This window comes from Lynx canadensis, chromosome D4 (genome assembly GCF_007474595.2).
Source record: "Lynx canadensis isolate LIC74 chromosome D4, mLynCan4.pri.v2, whole genome shotgun sequence".
Taxonomy (NCBI): domain Eukaryota; kingdom Metazoa; phylum Chordata; class Mammalia; order Carnivora; family Felidae; genus Lynx; species Lynx canadensis.
In genome coordinates this window covers 71,085,037-71,108,679 of record NC_044315.2, presented here as the reverse complement: position 1 = coordinate 71,108,679, position 23,643 = coordinate 71,085,037, and the positions used below count along the sequence as shown (strand labels likewise).

Here is a 23,643-nt window from a genome sequence, read left to right as displayed (position 1 = left end):
TATTCTGATGAATCTAGGATTTCATTTGTAAGTCTGACCAAACATAGAAGATTAATAGAGGTTTGAGAGAAAAAAAAAAAACATGAACATAGAAGCAAAGAACTGAAAGAAAATAAAAACTTACGAAGAAAACAGAAATAAAGTAAGGAAAAGAAGACAGAATTTTTTGAGGGAGAGAGAGAGAGAGAGAAAAGCTGGGCTTACCCAATGGTAAGAAAAGGTTTGAGCTCACCTGATGCGGGGTTCATGATCACCTGATGTGGGACTTGAACTCATGAACCATGAGAACATGACTTGAACCCAAGTTAGATGCTTAACCAACTGAGCCACCCAGGCGCCCCAGGAAAAGAGGAATTTTCTTTAAATGCATTAGTGTTATCCTTACAGAGAGGAACAAATATTGCATCATATAACACGTAGAGTTTGCTATGAGGAAAAAAAAGGAGCAGAAAAATAATTCCTAGAAATTAAAAACATGGGTTTTTAAGATCAAAAGTACTGAGTGTAAGTGTAGAATAGTAGAATGGTCATATTGAAGACTGAGTTCATGATATAGAAGGAAAAGTTAAAATAAATCTCCAATAAGGTAGAATATCAAGATAGATATGTAGAAAGTATGAGGAGAAAAAAATGGGGTCACGAAAAATGGAAAAAAAAGAGATCTAATATGTACTAATTAAAAATTTAAGGGGCACCTGAGGGCGGCTCAGTCGGTTGAGCGTCTGACTTTGGCTCAGGTCATGATCTCACAGCTTGTGAGTTCAAGCCCCGCGTCCGGCTCTGTGCTGACAGCTCGGAGCCTGGAGCCTGTTTCAGATTCTGTGTCTCCCTCTCTCTCTGCCCCTAACCCACTCACATTCTGTCTCTGTCTCTCTCAAAAATAAATAAACATTAAAAAATAAAATAAATAAAAAATAAAATTTAAGAATGAGATAAAATAAAGAGGAAGAAAAATTAAAATATATACCTCATTTTGAACAACAACAACAAATCCTTATTTTTTGGATTCAGAAGGCCTACCTAAAACTCAGTAGGAATAGTAAGAGAATACATTTAACATATTCCTATGAATGTGAAAATCTTATGAATTCTAGAAATAAAGAGAAAATAGTAATATTTTTAAGAGAGATAAACATTAGATTTACCTTTAGGAATAAGAAAAAGCTTTCTCAGCTGCAGCATAGCGTGTCATATGATAGTGAATAGTTGTTTAATAAAAGCTGAGGGAAAAGCCTTTTGAAATTCTTGTCTGTACCTGGACAAGTTTTTATCCCGGAGCAAAGGCAGAGACTTTCAGCGATTCAAAGAATCAGAGAATGTATGCTCAGATTATATATGATCACATGCTCACACTTTGAAAAGAAGCAACGAACTCAACAAAACAATGACAACACAGTAGAAAGAAGATATGAGAAATAGTGATGCTAATCAGGAATCACAGCAAAACTTGCAGTAAAGTTTCTGAGTAGAACTGGACCCTGCTGATTCGTATGTGCCAGTATGGCTGTTTTGTGATTTTTGCCCTCAGCAGCGTGATGTCAGAGAGAAGAAAATAAAAGTTACATTATTACAGGGTAGATGATTTGCAAGCAGCTAGTGCTTCCAGCACAGGAGGTCATGAGATCTGAGGGTGCTAAGAGTGCTCAAAGATACACCACCAGGTGCAAGAGAAGACTAAAAGAAGAGAGAACTGAGTAAGTCCCGACGGGGGTCGGGGGTCGGTGGAAGGGAGAAAGGAGGAGAATGTGAACATGCGGTGATGGCTCTGCAGAGGGAGTAGGGGAGGGAGAGGGCCTGACTCTGGTTCTTAGCTGAGAAAGAGACAGATGGAGGCACATCATGAGTGTGGGAAAGTGTTTTCTTCTTGGGACAGCGCTGGGAATAGAAGTGTCCGTGTTCTGAGTATGGTATACTGGAGCTTAAGATTTTAAATACGGACCATTTCCTGGGGGTGACAAGGTCATTGATGGGATAGGTTGATAAGAAGCTAAGGCAAATATCACTGGACTTGTGGAGGTCAGGAGCTGTAAGGACAAAGTGGCCAGAGGCTGTTTCATGGTTTGTTAAAATCCCTTAGGATGGTGGCAGGAGTAGGGATGGATAGACCGAAAGATATGATAGATAGGAATCAAAGTCTTTGGTAGATATTGGGCGGGGTGGGGGCTGAGGAAGAGTACCTGGAAATGAGTAGTGACTTGAATAGAGTTACAGGAGAAAATGGTCAGAATGGCACACGCCCTCATGAGAAGATTTTGCACAGCAATATAAAGGTAATGGCTTAAAAGCAGCAATGAGAGCTAGGAGATTGACCGCGAGTCCTTGCTAGCCTTGCAGACAGGAAAGGTGGTGAAAAAGTAGCCTCCAGTGAAGCAGAAAGGCCACTCAAGTTTGAAAAGTCACCCAAGAAAATCAAGTTTGAAATAAGGCAAAAGGGTAGAAGTGTCTGCAAAGAAGTTAGAGATCAAAAGCGTGTCTGGTTGTAACGGAACCGGTTCGAGGGAGCAGGCAGAAGATTTTAGATGGAAGTTCCCTGGTGGAAGGAGTCAAGGTGGAGCAAATAGGGAGCTGTGCGCAGGCAAGGAAACGGGAGAGCCTAGAGAACTGAGGGGCTTGCCTGTAGTTGAGGACAGGAATACATGGTCTAGAATTCACTGCCTCAGGGGTGTGATTTGAACTTGAGCTTGGCTGACTGCCGAGCCTCCAAGCTGTGCTGGAGACTGTTTAGTGCCTGCTTCGGAGTGTACCGAGTCAGCTTTAACATCAAGAGCGGAGGCTCTCTCCCACTCACTCATCTTCACTTGCAGAGCCCCGCAGCTCTCCGCAGCACCCCCCACGCCGTTGTTGGCCGTGCAGCAGTAGACGCCATCGTCGCTGTCTTCCACGCTCAGGATGGTGAGGAGCTGCCCGTTCTCGCGAATGCTGTACCGGGTGTCAAAGAGCCTGCAGGTCGCAGACAGAAATGGCAGGTTAGGACCTCCTGTGTGACTTTTTTTTTTTTTTTTCAGGCTATGATTAACTGATCAGTAGATGACTTGTCAATGGAAGAAGCAGGTTAAAAGCAAAAGGAAACTTGGATGGGTTCTGAATAATAGAATCACCTTTTTTGGTAATATGAAGCTAGCATTACATTCTAAGATTAGAAAGCTGTGCTCCAATAGATTGGTCCTATGCTCTAATGATCAAAGCACCTGAGTCCTTCAAAAATGCTTTCCGGGGCACCTGGGTGGCTCATCCGACTCTTGACTTTGGCTCAGGTCATGATCTCATGACTGTGAGATCAAGCCCCACGACAGGCTCAGCACAGAGCATGGAGCCTGCTTGGGATTCTCTGTCTCTGTCTCTCCCTGCCCCACCCCCCATGCTCATTCTCTCTTCCTCTCTCTCTACCCTTCCCATGCTCATTCTCTCTCCCTCTCTACCTCTCTCAAAATTTAAGAAAAAAAAAAGTGCCTTCAAAAGGTGATGTCTGTTGATGAGACCAAACATAAAGTTTACTTTATTCAGGAAAGTATATTATTACCAAGGAATATGAGTCTTCTCCCCACCATTACTAGAACCTAACAGCTAGAGAACAAACACACGTACATAAATGTTACCAGTGGGAAGAGATAAATTCTTATAGGAGTAACTAACAATTAGCTGAGTATTCATTTATTAAGTATTTGTTGAATGCCTAACAAGTGCCAAGCACAGTTCTACTTCCTTGGAATATAAAAGGAAGCAAAACAGCTTCAAACTGTGAGTGTATGTGTTACATATATTAGCTCATTAAATTACATGCTTTTGTCAAGAAAGGAATTAGGGAAACAAAAATTTGAGCGGAAGCATCAACATAAAAGTGGGGTTTTATGACCAAATAAAGATTCCTTATGCAAAATGTATACATGAGGCAGAAAAATGCCCCCCCACCTCAGTCCAGGTCTTAATCCCCTGAACCTGTGAATATGTTACCTTACATGACAAAAGAGATGTTGCAGATGTCAAGGATCTTAAAATAGAGTATCATGGCTTATCCAGATGGGCCCAGTGCAATCACAGTGGTCCTTAAAAGATGGTAGCAGGAAGCTGAAGGATGATAGGAGATGTGACAGTTGAGGCAGAGGCCAGAGGGCTGTGATTGCTGGCTTTGAAAGTGGAGGAAGGAGACAAGGAAGGCAGGTAGCCTTCTTGAGGCTGGGGGAAGGTGGGAAATCAGATTCTTCTCCGGTGCCACTAGAAAGAATGCAGCCCTGTCAACCCTTGCTTTTCACCTTGAGAGACTGATTTCAGACTTATGACTCCCAGAACTGTAAGATAATCAACCTATATTGTTGTAAGCCACTAAGTTTGTGACACCTTCTTATAGTAGAAATAGGAAACTAAAATGCAAACAAACAGTGGGAAAGGAAGTGGTTTCTTGATGTTCTAATCTCTACAGGTGCCCACCATCACTTCCTGATACTAAAGGGAATAAAAGCTTATAGTAAATTTTGGTCTCTTGTGACTGAGGATAGTATAATCACTGGGTAGTTCACAAAATAACAATAAATAATTGTGGAAAGCCATGATACTCAGTGTCACATAATGTTGTTTTGCTACGTTTTTCGTCGGAAAATACGTACATTGGAATATTTCACAGATACACTTGTGGACCAAGAGTCCAGCCACTCTGTGAAATAGAAAGTTTCCAAATTTGTAAGCTGTTGCATCAATGTTGCTTAATTTGAGTAAATTGCTTGTGCGTGGTGAGGACGCTCAAGTCTTTGTAATTTTTTTTTAATGTTTATTTACTTTTGAGAGAGACAAAGACAGGATGCGAATAGGTTAGGGACAGATCCAAAGCAGGATGCGGGCTCCGAGCTGTCAGCACAGAGCCCGATGCGGGGCTCGAACTCACGAGCTGTGAGATCATGACCTGAGCTGAAGTCGACCGCTCAACCGACTGAGCCACCCAGGCGCCCCAAGTCTTTATAATTTTTAAAATAGAATTCATTATTCTCAGTTTTTAAGAGTCTCTTATGGTTTGATGGGGGGTGGGAGGGAGAGGAGCGTGGGTGATGGGCATTGAGGAAGGCACCTGTTGGGAGGAGCACTGGGTGTTGTATGGAAACCAATTTGACAATAAATTTCATATTTAAAAAAAATAAAAAAATAATAAAAATAATAATAAAATAGAATTAATTAGAACAGTTTTAGATTTACATAAAAATTGAAAAGATGATACTTTCCATATACCTCTTTCCATCTAGTGTCTCCTGTTGTTAATCAGATTAGTTTGGTACATTTGTTATGAATAATGACCCAATATTGATATTGTTAACTAGTTTATATAAGTCTTAGCTTATTCAGATTTGTTTCAGTGTTACCTAATATCTCTTCCATGATCTCATCCAGGACCCTACATTACATTTATTTGTCATATCTCCTTAGGCTCCTTTTGGCTGTCACAGTTTCTAAGACTTTCCTTGGTTTTTGATGACCTTGACAGTTTTGAGGAGTACGTGTAAAGTATTTTGTAGGATGCCCCTCTACTGGAGTTTGCCTTATATTTTTATTATGATAAAATTTGGTTTGTGGCTTTGGGAGAGGAAGATCACAAAAGTAGAGGGCCATTTCATCCCATAAAAAACAAGGGTGCATGCTATCAATATGATTTCTCACTATCAATATTGACCTTTATCACCTGGCAAAGTAGTGCTTGTCAGGTTTCTTTGGTAAAGCTATTCATTATTCCTAAAAGGGCACACAAATATATTTTCAAAATGTAATTTCTTCTTATTTCACAGATCCTTTGACTAACAGCTAACCATTCAAACCTATAACTCCATTTATTTCTTATTTATTTGTAACATTTTTGCCTTATAATAAAGGGAAGATTCCAATTTATTAAGTGACTTTATTCATAGCATTCTTATAATGTTGATTTTCTTTGTGTAATTAAAAAAACTCTTCCATTGTCCATTTCTTCATCTCCTTATAATATTGAGAAAGAAACATCTGAGAGGATCGTAAGGCTGTCTTTTTCAAAGCTATTTAATGATATAGGCATCGCACTTCCTTCCCAGGCATGGTAGAGGGCCATAGTGGAGAGAATAATCTTTGATCATTGACCTTTGACTATTGAATGTTGCCTAACAACTATTATAATTTCAAAGTAGGGAAGTGCATGAATCATATGCCAAGATATAAGCAACAACTGTAATGTAATACAAAACTCTGTAACTTCTGTGTTGCCTTCACAGGTGCTTTTATGACCACTGTTATTCATGATGCATATTGACAGTGAGGTTTTTCTGTATTATTTAAAGACATTTAATTTTATTATAGAAGATAAAGACATAAATAATAGACAAAACTCATGAAAATGTTGAGCATATAAATTGTAAAGCTAGTAGTGTATGAGATATTAGCACAATGACTCATGTTAAATGGAGCCATTGAGGAAGAGAGTCACTTGTGGAACATAGCTAGAGCTGGTGAGATGTGCTGAATATAGGCCATAAGTGAAATAGCAACCTGCCAAAGATTGATGGAATAAATAGAAAATATGATGGAATAAAGAAGAGTATCACTTAGAGTAGAAAGGGATGGAAAGACAAGCTTATAATCATGCCATCTCTAGACTGACAGCTCTGTCACCCCTAAATCAACCACCTGTTGTGACATACAACGTGGTCCCTTTATGGTCCCATGCACTCTCCCCAAGGAACACAGATAAAATCCATGGCTGTTCAGCAGGCTAATTGGCAAGCTATCGTCATGGCCAGGTGCCCTTGTCCTTCTGTTTCTCCAACAGAGCAAGTATATGTCCGTAGCTTTGGTGCCTTCCACCTGTGGGCTCAGACTTTACCCTGAGTCCTTGTAAGAGCATGACAGTGGGGAAGTCTGAGGCACAAGAGCAACTGGCCATATAAACATTGAGTGAACCAAGATTCCTGAGTACATTGACTTATCCCATTTCTTTTCCCTTGTTCTCTCTAGAGATTTCAAATGGATTTAATAAACTGTATTTCAAGCATCTTATTTTCAGCCTTCCTATTCCAGGACTTCTGTAATAGTTTTCCAGGTAGACAACCTGAGGGTGACCACAGCACAGGGTAATTTCCCATATTACAACATGTATAATTGAAGGAAACACTAAATTTCATTAGAGTTTAGTGCAAATAAAGACATAAGTTTTCCTCATGCAGGTTCATGGACCCGAGTGTGTAGATACCAGCTCAAGAATTCTGGTCCTACTGCAAGCTATATTGCCTGCCGAGAAGCCAGTGGTTCCCTTTGTTACAGATTTTTTTTTGGAGTATTTTTGATCAGATAGCTATTGCAAATGAGGAAAAGATAGCACGACCCTTTCATGTCAAATGGGAATTTTTGTCTGTTTAAGAGGCTGCCTCATTATATATTAGGAAACCCTTCTGATTTTCAAAAGAAAAAGTTCTGGTGACCAAGAGGTCAAGTTCTTGGACAACATATTTTACTTTATTGGAATAGAAGTAGAGATGAGTCTGGTCCCTATTAATTCCCCAGCATGTCCTGGAACATGTGTCCTGTACCCCCGGCCTTCGGATATCATTGTGTGTCTTAATTACTTGAAACTTCCTCTGGGTCCTAACCTGGAGTCCATGAAATAGCCCTGACATCCCCAGGTCAATTAAATCAGTGTTTGGCTTTAGGCAATTCTCTTAACCTCACTGACTTGCAGATCTTACAATTATAAAATGAGGAAATTTGCATTTTACATATTTTAGAAGGTAAGCTTTTGTCCTACCAAGAGCTGTGATTACATTGATGACAAAGTTAAATTGCAAGGCAGCCATGGGCAGCCTTACCAGAAAAAGGCAGAATACTTACTTAATGAGAATTTTATTTCTGGTCCAGGAAATTTCAGGCTGGGGATAGGATTCCACTGCACACATAAATGTAGCCACTTCTTCAACTAAGGCATCCACTGTTTCCAGCGGAGTAGTGATGACAGGAGCTACAAGGAGAGGAGAAATCAGATGAGAACATTCTAGAATGTTGTTTACTAACCCTCTGTGAGCAGTCAGAGGCTGTCACCTGCTGAATGATAATTATATTTCCCCATAGCAGAAAATTGCCAAAAGGAAGGAAGATTGTATGTAGAGAATTTTGTTACTACTTCCGAAATAGATGTTTGAGAATCAAAAGAGAAGGCTCTCAGTAGAGTAGGACTTAGAATTTAGTTTATATAAGTAGGGGCAGATCCAGCTTTTATGAAGCCCAAAGTTATAGAATTTGAGTACACACATTGAGGAAAAAAAAGAAAATTATAAATACAAAATATCCGTGGCCACCCAACACGGATCAGCTTGAAGGGAAGAGAAGTCAGAATGGAGAGAGAGATCTTAACAGTTGTTTAAAAACAATTTTTTCTAAATTTCATAATAATATATGTTCATATTAACACATTGCTAGAGTCCACTGAGGGTCTTAGATGGGGGCTCCTGCAAATAAGAGATTTTATAAGCTTAAGCTTCATCCAGTTTATAAAAAATCAGATCTGCATGTGAATGGAATAGAAAAAGAGTACATAAAATGACAAAAAGCCCAACTGAAAAAACTGGGCAAAGATCTGAATAGACATTTCTCCAAAGAATTTGCACAAATTTCATTTGTGTTGGAGACACAGCACATGAGATGATGTTCAGTATCATTAGCCATTAAGGAAATGCAAATCAAAACCACAATTAGATACCACTACATATCCACCAGAATGGCTCTAATCAAAAAGAAAGATAACACCTCTTGGCAAGCAGGTGGGTAGATGCACCTTTGTGCATTACTGGAGGGAATGTAAAATGGCGCAGCTTCTGTGGAAAACAGTGTGTGGTTCCTCAAAAAATTAAACATAGAATTACCATATGATCCAGTGGTTCCACTTCTGGGTATACACCCCAAAGTATAGAAAGTAGGGACTCATTTATCTGTAGAACCATGTTCATAGTAGCGTTATTCACAATAGCCAAAAGGTGAAAGGAGCCCAGGTGTCCACCAACAGATTAACAGATAAATGAGATTGGTATATATCCATACGATGGAATATTATTTGGCAATAGAAAGGAATGAAGTATTGATATATACCACAACATGAATGAACCTTGGAAACAATAAGCTAGGTGAAAGAAACCAGTCAGAAGGACAACATATTGCATGATTCCACCTATGTGAAATGTCCAGATGGGCAAATCTATAGTCAGAAAATACATTAGCGATTGCCTAAGATCAGGGGAGCAAGATGGAGGGATTAGGGGGTAAGAGATGGCTAAAGGACACAGGATTTCTTTGAGGTATAATGAAAATGTTCTGCTTAATTTGATGATAAATGCACAACTCTGTGAATTGTATACTTTATTTTTTAAAGTTTTTCAAAAACTTTATTAGAGTGTGTGAACACAAGCAGGGAAGGGGGAGAGAGAAGGGGAGAGGGAGAGGGAGAAACCTAAGCGGGCTGTGTGCTCAGCACAGAGCCCAGTGTGGGACCTCATCCCACAAACAGTGAGATTATGACTTGAACTGAAATCAGGAGTCAGATGTTTAACTGACTGAGCCACCCAGGAGCCCTAGTTGTACACTTTAAATGGGTGGAGTGCATAGTATGAAAATTATATCTCAAAGCTGGTTTTGTTTTTGTTTTTTATTGTTTGTGTGTATGTGCCTCTGCATGTGTGTGTGTTCCACAAAAAGAAAGAAAATAGGAGGGGCTTTGACATTGATCCTTCTCTCCTCCTGTCCCCCCATGAAATGAGAGTCGCTTGGATTATAGGAGTTAGAAGGACAAGGAAGTTAAGAAGGATGAGAGTCGGTTAGTAGTAGGATGCATCCCTCTTTAATCATTTAGGAAGCCTGTGAATCTACCAGAGCAAACGGAGTGGGGTCCTGGTCATCTCAAGGGCTGGATGGTGTGGGACAGAAAGTGTCAATACCTGTATTTGCATGAGTCTGGAAATCTACCCCATTGCATGACCTTATTGAAAATAATTATCATCATTACCACTTTATCGTTATTATTATTTATCAGAGATTTGTTTACTGCTTTCCATGTAGCAAGCACCAGGTTGACTAGAAGCAAAAAGATGTGTAAAGTCCATCGCTGCCTTAGAAGAGCCCACAGTTGGGGCGCCTGGGTGGCGCAGTCGGTTAAGCGTCCGACTTCAACCAGGTCACGATCTCGCGGTCTGTGAGTTCGAGCCCCGTGTCGGGCTCTGGGCTGATGGCTCAGAGCCTGGAGCCTGTTTCCGATTCTGTATCTCCCTCTCTCTCTGCCCCTCCCCCGTTCATGCTCTGTCTCTCTCTGTCCCAAAAATAAATAAATGTTGAAAAAAAAAAAAAGAAGAGCCCACAGTCTTTCTCATTGCCAAGTAACATTTCATTGTATATATAAACCACACCTTCTTTATCCTTTCATCAGTTGATGGACATTTGGGCTCTTTCCATAATTTGGCTATTGTTGAAAGTGCTGCTGGAGGGTATTATGCTAAGTGAAATAAGTCAGAGAAAGACAGGTATCATATGTTTTCCTCATATGTGGAACTTGAGAGACTTAACAGAAGACCATGGGGGAGGGGAAGGGGAAAAAACGATTTCAAACAGAGAGGGAGGCAAACCATAAGAGACTCTTAAGTACAGAGAATAAACTGAGGGTTGATGCGGGGTAGGGGAGAGGGGAAAATGGGTGATGGGCATTGAGGAGAGAGAGCACTTGCTGGGAGGAGCACTGGGTGTTGTATATTAGTGATGAATCACGGGAATCTACCCCCCAAACAGAGCACACTGTATACGCTGTATGTTAGCCAACTTGACAATAAGTTATATTAAAAAAAAGATTTTTGAAGGATTTCTAATATCATGGGAAAATGTATAAATATGTTTTTAAGTGAAAAAGAAGATTTAAAATGATACATGTATCAAGAAAACAAGCTTGTAAATAATATGAATGTGAATATAAGTATAAATATTTAGGAAGAAGAATAGACAATAAGCCATTAAAAGGTGATTTTCTATTGTGGTGTTTAAAAAAAAAATAAAAGAGCCCATCATCTAGATAATAAGGATGGACGGTTACATAAAACGATCAGCTATAATAGTTACGCCTGCTCTCCTGGAATAATTGGTAGTGCCCCCTGTATTCCAAAAGTGCCCGAGTTTGGACAGTCGATTATATGGTCATTTTAGATAAAATGCAAGGTATGTATCAGAGCCAAGTAAGTCGTGTGAACAGTATTTTAGATGCAGGGTAGGGGATGACAGCCTCATGAGACACCTAGGACAGATCGGCACATTGGCCATAAAACACGCATTCACAGTCTAAACAAACCTTATTTTTTCACTAAACTCAGAGACAAATTCATGGGCTGAGAGTAAGGGAACCTGGTGCTTGGGAGTGTCCCACTGAACCCCCATCTTCCTCCTTAATGTGGTTCTTGTCTTAAGATGCAGTTTAAGTAGCATCTTAGCCCAGTTTCTCAGACTAGCTAGACAGAGCCAAATGCCCTTTTCCTTATGGGTCATCCTATAAATGTCACTCTTATAGCACTTGGCACACAGATGCTATTAAAATGATCCGCTTATGTCTTTATCTCATACTCAGTATGAGTATAAAACAGTATGAGAATAAAAACCTTGAGCTTTGGGGCCAAGGACCATGTCCTAGACCTTTTTCTATCCCTAGGGTTAGCAGATTTACTGATATAATGTTTAAATAAGCTGTATTTCTGAGGCCTTTATAAAAGGCATAAATTTTTGAAAAGGTTGAAAGCAAATAGTTGAAATCAGAACAGAAAATTTTTAGGTGAAATGACATCTTTTATACGTAAGCATCAGGGCTCCTGTGGATGGAATAAGCAATCAATTGCAGAGTCATACAGATAAAGAAATAAAAACACTGAATATTGAGTTTGTGAGATGCAGATAATGATGGGCCCAAAGGTGAATTGATGATAGTGAATGCTTTCATTGTTTGAAAAGCAAGAGCAATGAGCAGCCAGACAGAGGTGCTAGCACAGGGCTTGAGTTCAAATCCCTGTTCCATCACTTCCTGATGCACCAAGTCACTTAGCTGGTGCCTAGGCATGTTCAGCTGTAGATGGAGATGATGATAAAACCGCTACATAGGCTTGTCATGAGGATTAGTTAAATGAATACACGTAAAGCATTTAAAACGGTCCTTTCCCCATATGGAACACTGTGTGTTATTTGATTCTGTAATTTAGAAACAGAAGCCCGAACTGTTCAATTGTTCGCCCAGTCTCTGGATTACTTGCAGATTTACCATTAATATTTACTTCTGGGAATCTATCCCAAGGAAATAATCTCAAGGCGGAAAGCCACACAGATGACTTTCACTGTACAGAACAGATGAATTGTCCTGGATCGTACTAATCGTGCTGAAAGGGAGGAAAGTTTCAGCACACACTTCTGCCTCATAACTGCGGTCTGCTGGAGTTGGCTTGTACTGGCTTGCTATAGCCAAGTGTTAATTTCTCCGGAATTCTGTGAGACAACTGTTAAATACAGCCATTATTAAAAACTAAATTATATACATTTAGGGTGACAGATGGTAGCTACATCTGGGGTGAGCATAGCATAACCTCTAGAGAAGCTCAGTCACTAGGCTGTACCCCTGAAACTAAGGTAACATTCATTGTGTGCCAACTATACTCAAGGTAAAAAGTTAAAATAAAAAACTTACAATTCAATAAATTATATTAAAAACTAATAATACTCGAAATTTATCACTTCCTAATTATGTTACTACGTTTTACTATTACCTATGCTCTTGAAGTGATTTATACCCAAGGTCACCGTATGGTAGAATTAGTGTAGAAAGCCACGTTAGTGTATATCCCTCCCAGTTCAGTGTTCATTGTTAGCTTGAAATCGACTGTGGTTGGAGTCAGAAATCAGCAAATGCAACAAATCAGGCCTTTTGTTTTTTTGTCTCAGGGAGGCAAATATTAAGCATATGTTAGCAACTCTTACCTAAACAAGATATTATTCACATAATCACTGCGAATGGTATTTTTAAGAGGATAAATAAAATAGAATATGCTCATGCATTCATGTGAAATAGAAATGGCAGGTAGCAGAAGTATATAAACAGTTATTTATGATACATAGAAAAAAATGGAAGAAAATATATGCTCAAACAGTCTTGGAAGTCAAGGTGACTTTTTCTAGTCTGAGGGTTTTTTTTTTTTTTAAGTTTATTTTGAGAGAGAGAGAGAGAGAGAGAGAGAGAGAGAGAACCAGCAGGGGAGAGGCAGAGAGAGAAAGAGGAGAGAGAGAGAATCCCAAACAGTCTCTGCACTGTGAATGCAGAGCCTGATGTGGGTCTCGATCTCACGGTTTGTGAGAGATCTCTCTCGTGAGAGAGCATGACCTGAGCTGAATCAAGAGTCAGACACTTAACCGACTGAGCCACCCAGGTGCCCTCCTGTTTTAAGCTTTTCTGTATTTTATATTTACAAAATCATTCTTAATGGCCATGTATTATTTTTATAAGAAAATAAACTTAATTCATTAGTTTCTTCTCACCTGATACTTCAGAAGTGACAGAGGTAACAGACATATGTTATTAATATTTTTACAAACTGTGGAGATCAGTTAAGATCAAGAAAGTAAATCTGAGAATGTCTTGACACAGTTATGGAGAAATACATGAGGTGTTACTAAGAACTTTATTAGATTAACACCTTCCCACCATGTGCAGTGGCGTGATAGTCTTGTGCATCGTTTGATTCTGTTTTTAATAATTTTAGCATCCAAAATTAAGAAACTGCCATGGGCCAGGCATACTTTTCATTCATTATCTCATTTAGCACAACAAACATAAAGGTAGATACTATTATTATTCTCATCTGCAGATGAAGAATGGAGGATAAGAATGGTTAAATAGCTGTCTAAGCATAACACAAATAGGAAATAATAGAGCTAAACTTCAAGGTTAAGGTCGGTTTAAAATTCCTATCTTTTAACTCTAAGCAATTCCATGCCTTGAGCATAATACTGATTACAGACAGAGGGGAAAAATAAGGCTTACGTTAATATCAATTTATATAGGCAGGGTATAGTTGGCTAAGTTCACTTTGCCCACCTTTCAAAATTACCCAAACAAATCCACTTTCAAATTGTTACTGGCAAAATCACATCGTTGTATTTAATGATATTTGTTGACTCAGCAGACTGTCTCCTGTTTACTTTCATTCTGTTATCCAGCTTTCATCTCAGCCAGAGTCTGTTTAAACTAGGGCACTATTTCTCCCCTCAATCCAAGGACCACATGAATAACAAATACATGAAAATGAGCACAATGCTTTTCTGGACCCAAAGAGTAACTTCACTTGAATCCTAGCTGCTTGATGTGAAGGAAAATGATATTAACCCTTTTATGGGCTCTACCGCATGGCCATTGACAGACCAGCTTCTGATTGAGTAGTTGTTGACGAACATGACCAAATGACTGAGTAAACACCAAGAAGTCAGGTGAATTTGCTCCTTTCTGTTTTAGTAAAATTAGAGCTCAGACTTGGGACATATTCCTGTTTTTTTTTTTTTCTAATATCATGAATACAGTATTGTTTTTTCAGTATGAGAAAACACTTTGGTGCTGGAAAATTTTCAGATTCCCCAAAGAAAGAGGATATTCAGTATTGCTCATCATTTGGCTTATCTTAGAAACTGGCACATTTATTCTACTGGCGATACAATAAAATATAAGTTATTTTTTTATTATGATGCCTTTGGAACTTGTAAGCTTCATTGATAATCTCAGCCACTTATTAATATTGTATCATTCATTCTTTGTCACAGAACACACTTTGGGTCCTTGCCTTCAGGAATGGTACTGGGCATAGACCGGAAGGGGTTTAGGTTCAGCCTGTTCAGAATTTCTGAAATTGCCTCTCCTGGGTGAATTCATTTGGGTTAAGAGATAGTCCCACAGAGACCCGTCTAAAATGTTCATGTTACCCAAGAGCGATCATTTCAGCAACCACTGACCGTCTTTAGCATAGTACCTAGTGTTATATGTTGAGCACTAGTACGCACTTGTTCATTTTATGAGGAAATGGAGGCTCACAAATACTACGTGCCATCCCCAAAGTCACACAGAAAGACATTGGAGACTAGGAAAAGGAACTTGATCTTAACACTCTCTTCCAGGCCTTAAATGTCCTCACTTCACTGCCTTCATTATTCTGCCTAGACTGCACGGTATGTTGCCATATAATCTCAGCTCCCTTACTCTCTAGTCCTTCAGCTGCCCTGACCCTGGGAAGCACCAACCTTGAACTAGTCTCACCCACTGTCCTCACTTGCCTCTATGTTCATATAGTATTGTTAGATGAAATGAAACACTGGTGCAAATCAAGGCCACTATAAAGGTTAATTCCCAACCCCAGCTGGGCCTTCAGCATGGCCCGTGTAGTTCCTCTGCATTACTCTGGTCTGCTCTTTGCTCACTTTCTTGAATGGGGCCACATCCTTCAGGTCCCATTCTCCCCCCTCACCTTGACCCTTTCTCCCATGACTTAAGTCCTAGTTCACTGAGAAGTTGCCTACTACTCTGGAAATATGGCAGAAGTCTTGACATTTCTGCTCTCTCTGTTCTTGAAGGACAGTATTATTTAAAGCAACTGTGTTTCCCCAAACACGCAATGAGTTGCTCTTTCAATGTACGTCAATATTCATCCAGGACTCGGTGTCCTGGATTTCAATGACAGCTGTGCCTGCTCTGACTTAGTCATATGTTGAATCTGTGAACCCTATCTTTGTATGCATACGATCTAGAAGAGGAAGTTACTCAAATATATCTGAAGATAAGTCACTTAGGCTCAAACACTTCTAGGTATGGGAGCAAATGAGGTAATTTAAAAAGGTGGAGTTTGGACAGGAGTTCTTTGTGCATATTAAAGAAACTCAGTACTGCTTATGTGAACTGCTGTACTTCTACAGAATTTAAATCCCACCACACACTTAATATTCCCTGATAAAGTGCTCACTATTATTGAAATATGTGGTTAAGGCGAGTATTCAATGAAACGTTGGTTACTTTCATACGTGATGGTTTGTAAATTTCTAGTTGTGGGTTATGATATTGAGCTCGTCACTGAAAGTATCACTAGTCGTAATTATTTAGAACAAGTGACTTTTCCTTTTGTCTTTGAACATTAGGAATCTCCAACTAAAATTAAAACAAGAAACTAATAATTCTACAAAGTATTATTAATTTTATTGAGGAAATTGTATGTGGAGAGTTAGAAGAGAATCCACTAAATACCTTGTGCTATTTAAAAATCTGTCATTTTGTAACACATTATTGTGCAGATTCCTTAATTCATTCATTTTTTAAAAGACTTAGGAAAAAGATATCTGGCTACAGAACTCTTTTTATTCTCTGTCAAGAATAGAGAAAATAACTCTGAGATAGTTTGTGTGGAACATCTTTATTATTTCCAGCAGTATGAAATAATAGCATATTATTGTTTTTTGTACCAATATATTCCATGAACTCTAACATTTAAAATTTTAAGGACTGTTTTTATGATAATGTTTATTCTCAGAACTGGTGTGTGTCATTAATGAATGTTTGTTCTACTAGGCCTGGTGTTCTTGGCTAAGATTGGTATTAAATCCGTAACTAATTTAAATTTTACCGTAAATACAGTAGACTAGGCAAAAATATTCTTTTAATTTTTTGGTTTTATAATCTAATCATAGCAATAAGTTAATTATAAACAAAGTCAGATTAACAATCTGATTTTTTTATTCAAAGTTCAAGATGTTTGGCTTTATCTTTAGATCACCATATTTTGAATTTTTCGAAATAGAGATGGTGTGCATTTGAATTAAGGGCTTTACCTGTAAAGTTTGGAAACTGTAAATCATTTCATTCTAGAATATAAATTAGGAGTTGTTTATACAGGGAGGTGGGTTTGTTTATTTTTTTTTAATACACCAAATCCTGATTTGAACCAGCAAAATCAATTGTTTTGTTCCTTATAAGACTGAAGTTTAATAAATGTTAGTGTTTACCCATGTCACTTTTATGTAACTTCATGGTTTAGGAGAGCACAAATAAGACTTAAACAATCTGTAAATGTGAACACTCAGGTGCCACCTTACCGGACATCCGTCGTATGATCAGGAAGTATTAAAATAATCCAAAGCCAATGTTAAGTCTTTCTGGCTATTATTAGCTGTTTGAAAAGATCTAGATTCTTCCTTATCTAGAGATACCTTAACCTATTAGTTGGCAATTAAATGTTTAAATACATCTGAAGATACTATTCTACTTGTGTAAGATGGAAAAAGAAAACAAAACGTAAGTCTCCAAAAATCAGATTGTTTGTGAAGAAAGCTATATCTGATTAGCATGTGAATCTTGCCCTTGTGGCTCCAGAAATTCTAATGACCCACAAAATCTAAAGCTGTGTTTCCCATCTACGTACACATACTACCTTCACTGACCTACGCAATACAAATGTGTTCACTTCTTTGGGAAAGTAACATAAAAGGAAAATAATTAATTTGAGTGTATCATAAAACGCAGAACTGTTACTCTAATACATTAAATCTGAAAACTCTTTAACTGACATCATTCAGTCTTTTTCATGTCTTTAAAAAATTTTTCAGAGAAACCCTCAGTCGCTTTGTAAATCACATACTTTCCTGTCTTTCTTCCTGATTTGAAATACACTAGTCTCCGTTTTATAATGCACTGGCCAGAAACCATATCACTGTGGACATTCTTGCTGCTGCAACAGGTGTTTGTCAGTTTCTTAAGTTGCTTTCCTTTCCCTGAGGTGGTGTTATTTCCGGTACATTCCAAAGGCTCTGAAAAAAAACTTTCACAGTCTCTTGCTGAGCCAACTCATGCCTCCAACCTCAAAGTTATTGAGAACTCATTGTCTTCAGGCTTTTGTTATATAGGCAAATTGTGTGAGTCTTTCTGTAATTCCAATTTTTAAGAACTAAAATATTTACCAAGAATCTTGCAAAACTGAAACTGAAAATGGAAATGACTTTTGTTCAGAAGCAAACAGTCTGGACATCTGGGAGTAGGGTTGATTATATTCCCAGCAAACCTAATGTGAAAAGGTTTTCATCATCCATTTAGACCACCCTGAAGTTTGACACACGCATAAACAAAACGGACCTTGATAACTTGCAGTCTACCTGCTGATGTTTTCCTACAAGTGAGGACTCTGCATGCCCTGTGTGGCTAGACTTTTTATTGCAGAACTTAAGCGAGGGAGGGATACTGGTAGAAAGGAGATCATCAGTCAACTGCTCCCTCTCCATACATCGTACCCCTACTTCACCAAGTAAAACCCAAGCCCGCCATAATATGAATCGGTCGTGATCAGAGCACACACATGCACTTTAGAACTGTGACAAGGCAACAAGAAGACAAGATTCCTCAAACAAACCTTTTGGAAGTTTCTCAGTCCCGCTGAAGGCAACCAAAGTAAGAATATGTACCAGTGGAATGTTGACGAGCTCTCTCATGATTAATCCAGGCGCAGGCAGGAGAAAGTTCCTTCTGGACAACGCAAGGAAAATGCCCCCAACGGTTTACATTTTAAAGCGCAGTTTGTTACAAAAGGGTCGTCTGCTAATGACTGTTTGTGTCAGCAGCTCCACAGGCTCTAAGTATAATCAGGAATTCTCAGTCTTGGCTGTAGTGATGGACACGGCCAGCTGGTGAGTATCCACTTAGGCCAGTAATGCAAGTGTAGTGCTGGAGGAACAAGGGAAAGAAAATCCCTTTAGAATCCCTTTTAAGACAGTGGCAGAAGGACAATACCAGATGCCTTTGCAACCATCACTGTATTCCCTGAGGTATAGGTTTCCTGATCTGATTCGGTTCACCACCTCTCTCTGCTCACGCCAGCACCCTGGGTGTATGTAATCAGGCTCCTCCCCATCGCTCACTCCACCTCCTACCTCCAGCCCATTACCAGTTCCTACAGATGGTACCAACTCCATATTCCTGCATTTCTTCCCCTCCGTTGATTCCAGTTAGTCTAATGCTGTCCCAGTCTCCTTTCCAGACATTCATCTTCTCTGAATGATGGCGATAGCATCCTGTCTGTTCTCCTCTACTGTGTCTTGTTGTCGTCTGATCTCTTCTCAGAGATCTCTTCTCCTGCTCAAGAGACTTCTGTGCCTCTTGGCCGCATCAAAACCTATTCAGACCTCTCTAATATGACATGGGAGGCCTTGCTGGCCCCTGCCTGTCTTGTTAGCTTCATCTGTTACAATCCGTGCCTCTATCTTAATATTTAGCAACCTGTTTCTATATGCAGCTTTCTTCCCTCTGTGAATTACTCAGGCTGTTCTGCCGGCTTGGAATTCTTTCCCCTCTCTGCACTCAGTTAACATCCATCCCAACTTGATCATGATCTCCTCCTGGGAGCCATCCCAGACCCAGAGTTCTGTATCTTCCCAAAGTTGCATTGGGTTTGCCTCCTCTGTGTGTGTGTGTGTGTGTGTGTGTGTGTGTGTGTGTTGTGCACATGTCTATCACTGCACTTACCACATTGTTTTAAGATTTTTGCCTTATTGGTGCATCCTCATTCTTTGGCCTCGTGAGTCCATGGATCTGGAAGCTGGGGGCTGTCAGCCAAATTAGTTACTCACAGCAGATCTTCCTAAAGGTGCACTTCCATGGCTTCCGAAGCGTTCTACTACGCAAATCGCCTTTTCTCACTGAATGATATGTCTTGGAGACTTTACCATGCTACTACATACCCATCATTTCTACCGACAATATAATTGTCTAAATTATGAATGTGTGATGGTATATATTTGCTCCCCAGCAATGTGTTGAGAAGACCCATTTCCCCACACTCTTATCAACATTTGCCTTTGAATTCTTACATTTAAATAGAGTAAAAATGATACTTCATTGTTTTAATTTATACTTATTTCACTGAATACTATTGGTAATGAGAATTTTTCATATTTTTATTATTCATTTTCCTCTTCTGTGGCTTTGGTCTATATTCCTCTTACATCATTTTTATTTTTCTTATTTATAGGAATTTTAAATGTATGCTCAATATAAATAATTTATGTCCTTTGTCTGTTGTATATACTGTCAATATTTTCCATGTGGAACACCTCTGCTACCGAACCATAGAGAGCTTGTGTTAAATCAGTTCTTCCTTCCTAGATCAGGACCTGTGAGGACCAGGTTATCCAGGGCTGTTGGAAGCTTCTGTGCTCCATTAACAAGAAATAATGTGCAAAGCCAGATCTGTCCACCGGACTTCTTTGTTATTTAAATTAATAGATTCACCCTTTTGGGGAGCTTGGCTAAACATGAGTTTGAGTCCTTAAACTACAATCAAAATAATGCTAGTGTAATTTTAACAGAAGACATATAGATTTGATTAGGTTTCTGCTGAGAACATCCTGTGAATGCTGTGTATTTCATGAGAAATTTGAATGTCAATAAGATGAGCACATTTTTTATGTGAAATTTAGGAATCAGCAGGATGAACAGTGTGGCTACCTATCATTTCCGTAAATAACACTAGAGAAAGTGCAGGGTTCTGGAAGTTTGGTCGACTTTGGATTTATGAGCCCCCCAAGGACCCCTCTTCCTTCAGATGTCCAGGAGGAGAACTTATAAGGGAGCACTCTTCATCCCCTTTCCCCTAAAATAAAGAACAAGCAATGATGACGCCTGTCTTGAATCCAGTAGGAACTGCCCCCTCTAGGCCAGGAACCCCAGGAAGTTATTTCCTACTTCATATTCCACCATGACCTGAGTCTGAAGGTGACCGCAGTACCGTGCAGGGTTAAGGGGAGACAAAACCCCATTGAGGGAAAAGTGAAGCTAGAATTTGAGGGAGAGTGCTGGCTCAAGATGAAGCAGTCATTGGCTGAGAGAAGCCCATGAGGAGTGTGGTTTAGGTAGGAACACAACAGCAGGTTCCAAAGTGTGGCAGCCAGTTACATTCCTTGCAGCAATTTCTTGTACCCCTGATATGAAATGGCCTTCTATCCTACGGTACAATCTGCTGTGCCTTACAATAGCAGACTTAGTCAGCCTTGTGGAGTGAGACTGGGCACCAGTCCTCAGGGCATGAGGAGAGTAGGTGTGGCGGATGGCCAGTCTTCCCATTAATAAAATACAGTCGGGGGCGCCTTGGTGACTCAGTTGATTAAGCGTCTTACTCTTGATTTTGGCTCAGGTCATGATCTCACAGTTTGTGAGTTCGAGGCCCGCATTGGGCCTTGTGCTGACAGTGTGGAGCCTGCTGGGAATCCTCTCTTTCCCTCTCTCTCTGCACCTCCTCTGCTTGCTTGCTCTCTCTCTTTATCGTAAATAAATAAATAAACATTTAAAATAATAAATAAATAAATAAACATTTAAAATAATAAATAAATACGCCAATGAAGCTTGCCTGGCTACCTCTGCTATCTTTGCTTCTTCATCTCAGAAGCTGGCCAAAGCTCCCAGGAAGTAGGATCAAAGAGCGAGTAGCACCGTTCTGAGCCACATCTCAAACTAGACACTGGCATTCAGCTGCACAGCAGCTGATGACACTAGCCCCATTCGTGCTGGAGTCAGCACATCACCAAGTTAGTGCTTCTGGTCTGCACCAGGCTCTCATACATCTGGTGAAGCTTGGCAAAGAGCCCCTTCTAATTATCACAAAGGGCAATGACCTAATTCTTTGCCTCACTGGTCAGCAGACAACGGGTCATGAATGCCACATGGATTGCCCTTTCCAGAAAACTCCTGGGGAATCAAAGAGATAGTGGTAGGGTTATATATTTTTTTAATGGATGGGATCTCCCCATTGACTGTGAGGATAGGTATTAGAGGTGCATCAGGATTTTTGGAGCCTACACCTTATAAAATTGGAAAGGACTCTTGAAAGAAAATGTTCAGTGAATGAATGAATTATACTGAATACCTACTGTATGTGGGACATTCAGCAACAAGAGATGGGGCTTGATGTCTGGTGAGGGAACGAATAACAAACAATTACATAAATAAATACATTAGAATCTGGAGAGATACACTACATTGTAAGATTATATAAAAACTGAGCCTGAAAAAAAATGAGCCTGGCCTAGTTAGGGAAGCACGAAATGCTCTGCTGAGGAAGTGCCACTGTGGCTCCCCGCTGCAGGATAACTCAAAGTCAGACAGCCAGACTCGGGAGGTGTGGGCATAGACTCTAACAGGCAGTGGGAGAAGAATGTGGAAATGGCTGGGGATGTGGAGACCATGGGGATGTGGAGACCATGGTGCTGTGATAGAAATGAAAATTGTTTGGAGTGCAGGAAGGGGAAAGGTACAGAGGCAGATAGGGGAGATCACTCAGGGTTTTGTATGTCTCAGAGCTTCATTCTGTGAGAAGTGAAACACCCTGGGAATGTAGATTGCAGTACAAGCTACAGACGTGAATCTGATATGCTGAAGGGAGCACGTGAAAGGAGAGGAAGCCTTAGATCTGAGCCATGACACGTTCCAACCTCTAAATGCCAGTGAAAGATAAAGAGCTAGAAAAAGAGATGGACACAGAGCAGCTAGTTGGGTAGAAAGCTATATACTAATAAAGTAGAGTGTCACCAAAGGGAAGGGAAGAGAGCATTTCTAGAAGGTGAGCATGGAGTATGTTGAATGCCCCTAAGTGGTCAAGTAGGAAGGAGTTGAAAGGTTTCCACTGAATTTAGCATCATAGAAGTGGTTTATGATCTTGGTGAAGGGCAGTCCTGGGGAGCAGTGGGGAAGGAGCTAAGACCCTGGAGTGGTGTATGCAGACCGGAGAGTGAACAGGACGTGAGGAAATAGAGACAGTATGTGGGGAGGATTCTCTCAAGAAGAGTGACAAGGAGAAAGCTAAGCAGCAGCTGGAGGGAAGGGTTGGACAGAGACAGAATTTATTCTTTTTTTTTCTTTTTAGTAGGCTCTATACCTAACATTGAACTCACAATCCCTAGACCAAGAGTCTCATACTCTACCAGCTGAGCCAGCCAGACGCCCCAGAACTCATTCTTTATTTATTTTGAAGGTGTGCTGTGAGGGATCCTGTAGAGAGAAAGAGGTTAAAGACACAGAAAAAGAAAAGATAATAGGTAGTTCAAGGTCTCCAGGAAGGCAGGAGGGACTGGAGCTCTAAGCACTGGATCTTGTAATAGGAGATGATGAGGGAGGGGTAAGTAGGCATATTTGTAGGTGAGAATGGGGAAGAGTTTACTGAGCCCTCATCTAATGACTTCTATCATCTCTGTGAAGTAGAAGGTGAGGTTGAAGAAGATTTAAAACAGTTATTCTGGAAAATAAGAGAGCCCACAGTTGAGGTTGTTGCTATAAAGTTATGCTGATATCATACACCCTAGTGTGTTTTTTTTCTCACCAGCCCTTCTCAGCTTCACAAATGACAGATGTTGAATGGTTAGGTTTATTTTGGGGGGTGGGGGGAGGAAAGGGTATTTGTTAGTGATACATTAGTCCAGGGAAGCAGCATTCCAGAAGAGAGAGGGAAATGCGATGCTAGGGAGCAAAGTGGATGTATTGAGAACAGACACAGTCAATAAGTGGTGATACTGGCAGCACAAAGAAGGTAGGAACGTTGACAATGGAAGGAGCAGAAACCGGAAAGAGAGAGATTCAGTGAT

General features: G+C 39.9%; 1 protein-coding gene across 1 annotated transcript in view; it reads right to left on the bottom strand.

The window, feature by feature from the left end:
* Positions 1-18,856, bottom strand: part of MUSK (muscle associated receptor tyrosine kinase) — a 90,910-nt gene extending 72,054 nt beyond the window's left edge. The window contains exons 1-3 of the mRNA XM_030294311.1: positions 18,429-18,856; positions 7,831-7,957; positions 2,789-2,940 (exon numbers count right to left, since the gene is read on the bottom strand). Of these exons, the coding sequence (XP_030150171.1) occupies positions 2,789-2,940; positions 7,831-7,957; positions 18,429-18,507 (358 nt within the window). The 5' untranslated portion in view covers positions 18,508-18,856. The remainder of the gene's footprint in view (positions 1-2,788; positions 2,941-7,830; positions 7,958-18,428) is intronic.
* Positions 18,857-23,643: the final 4,787 nt, after the last annotated feature.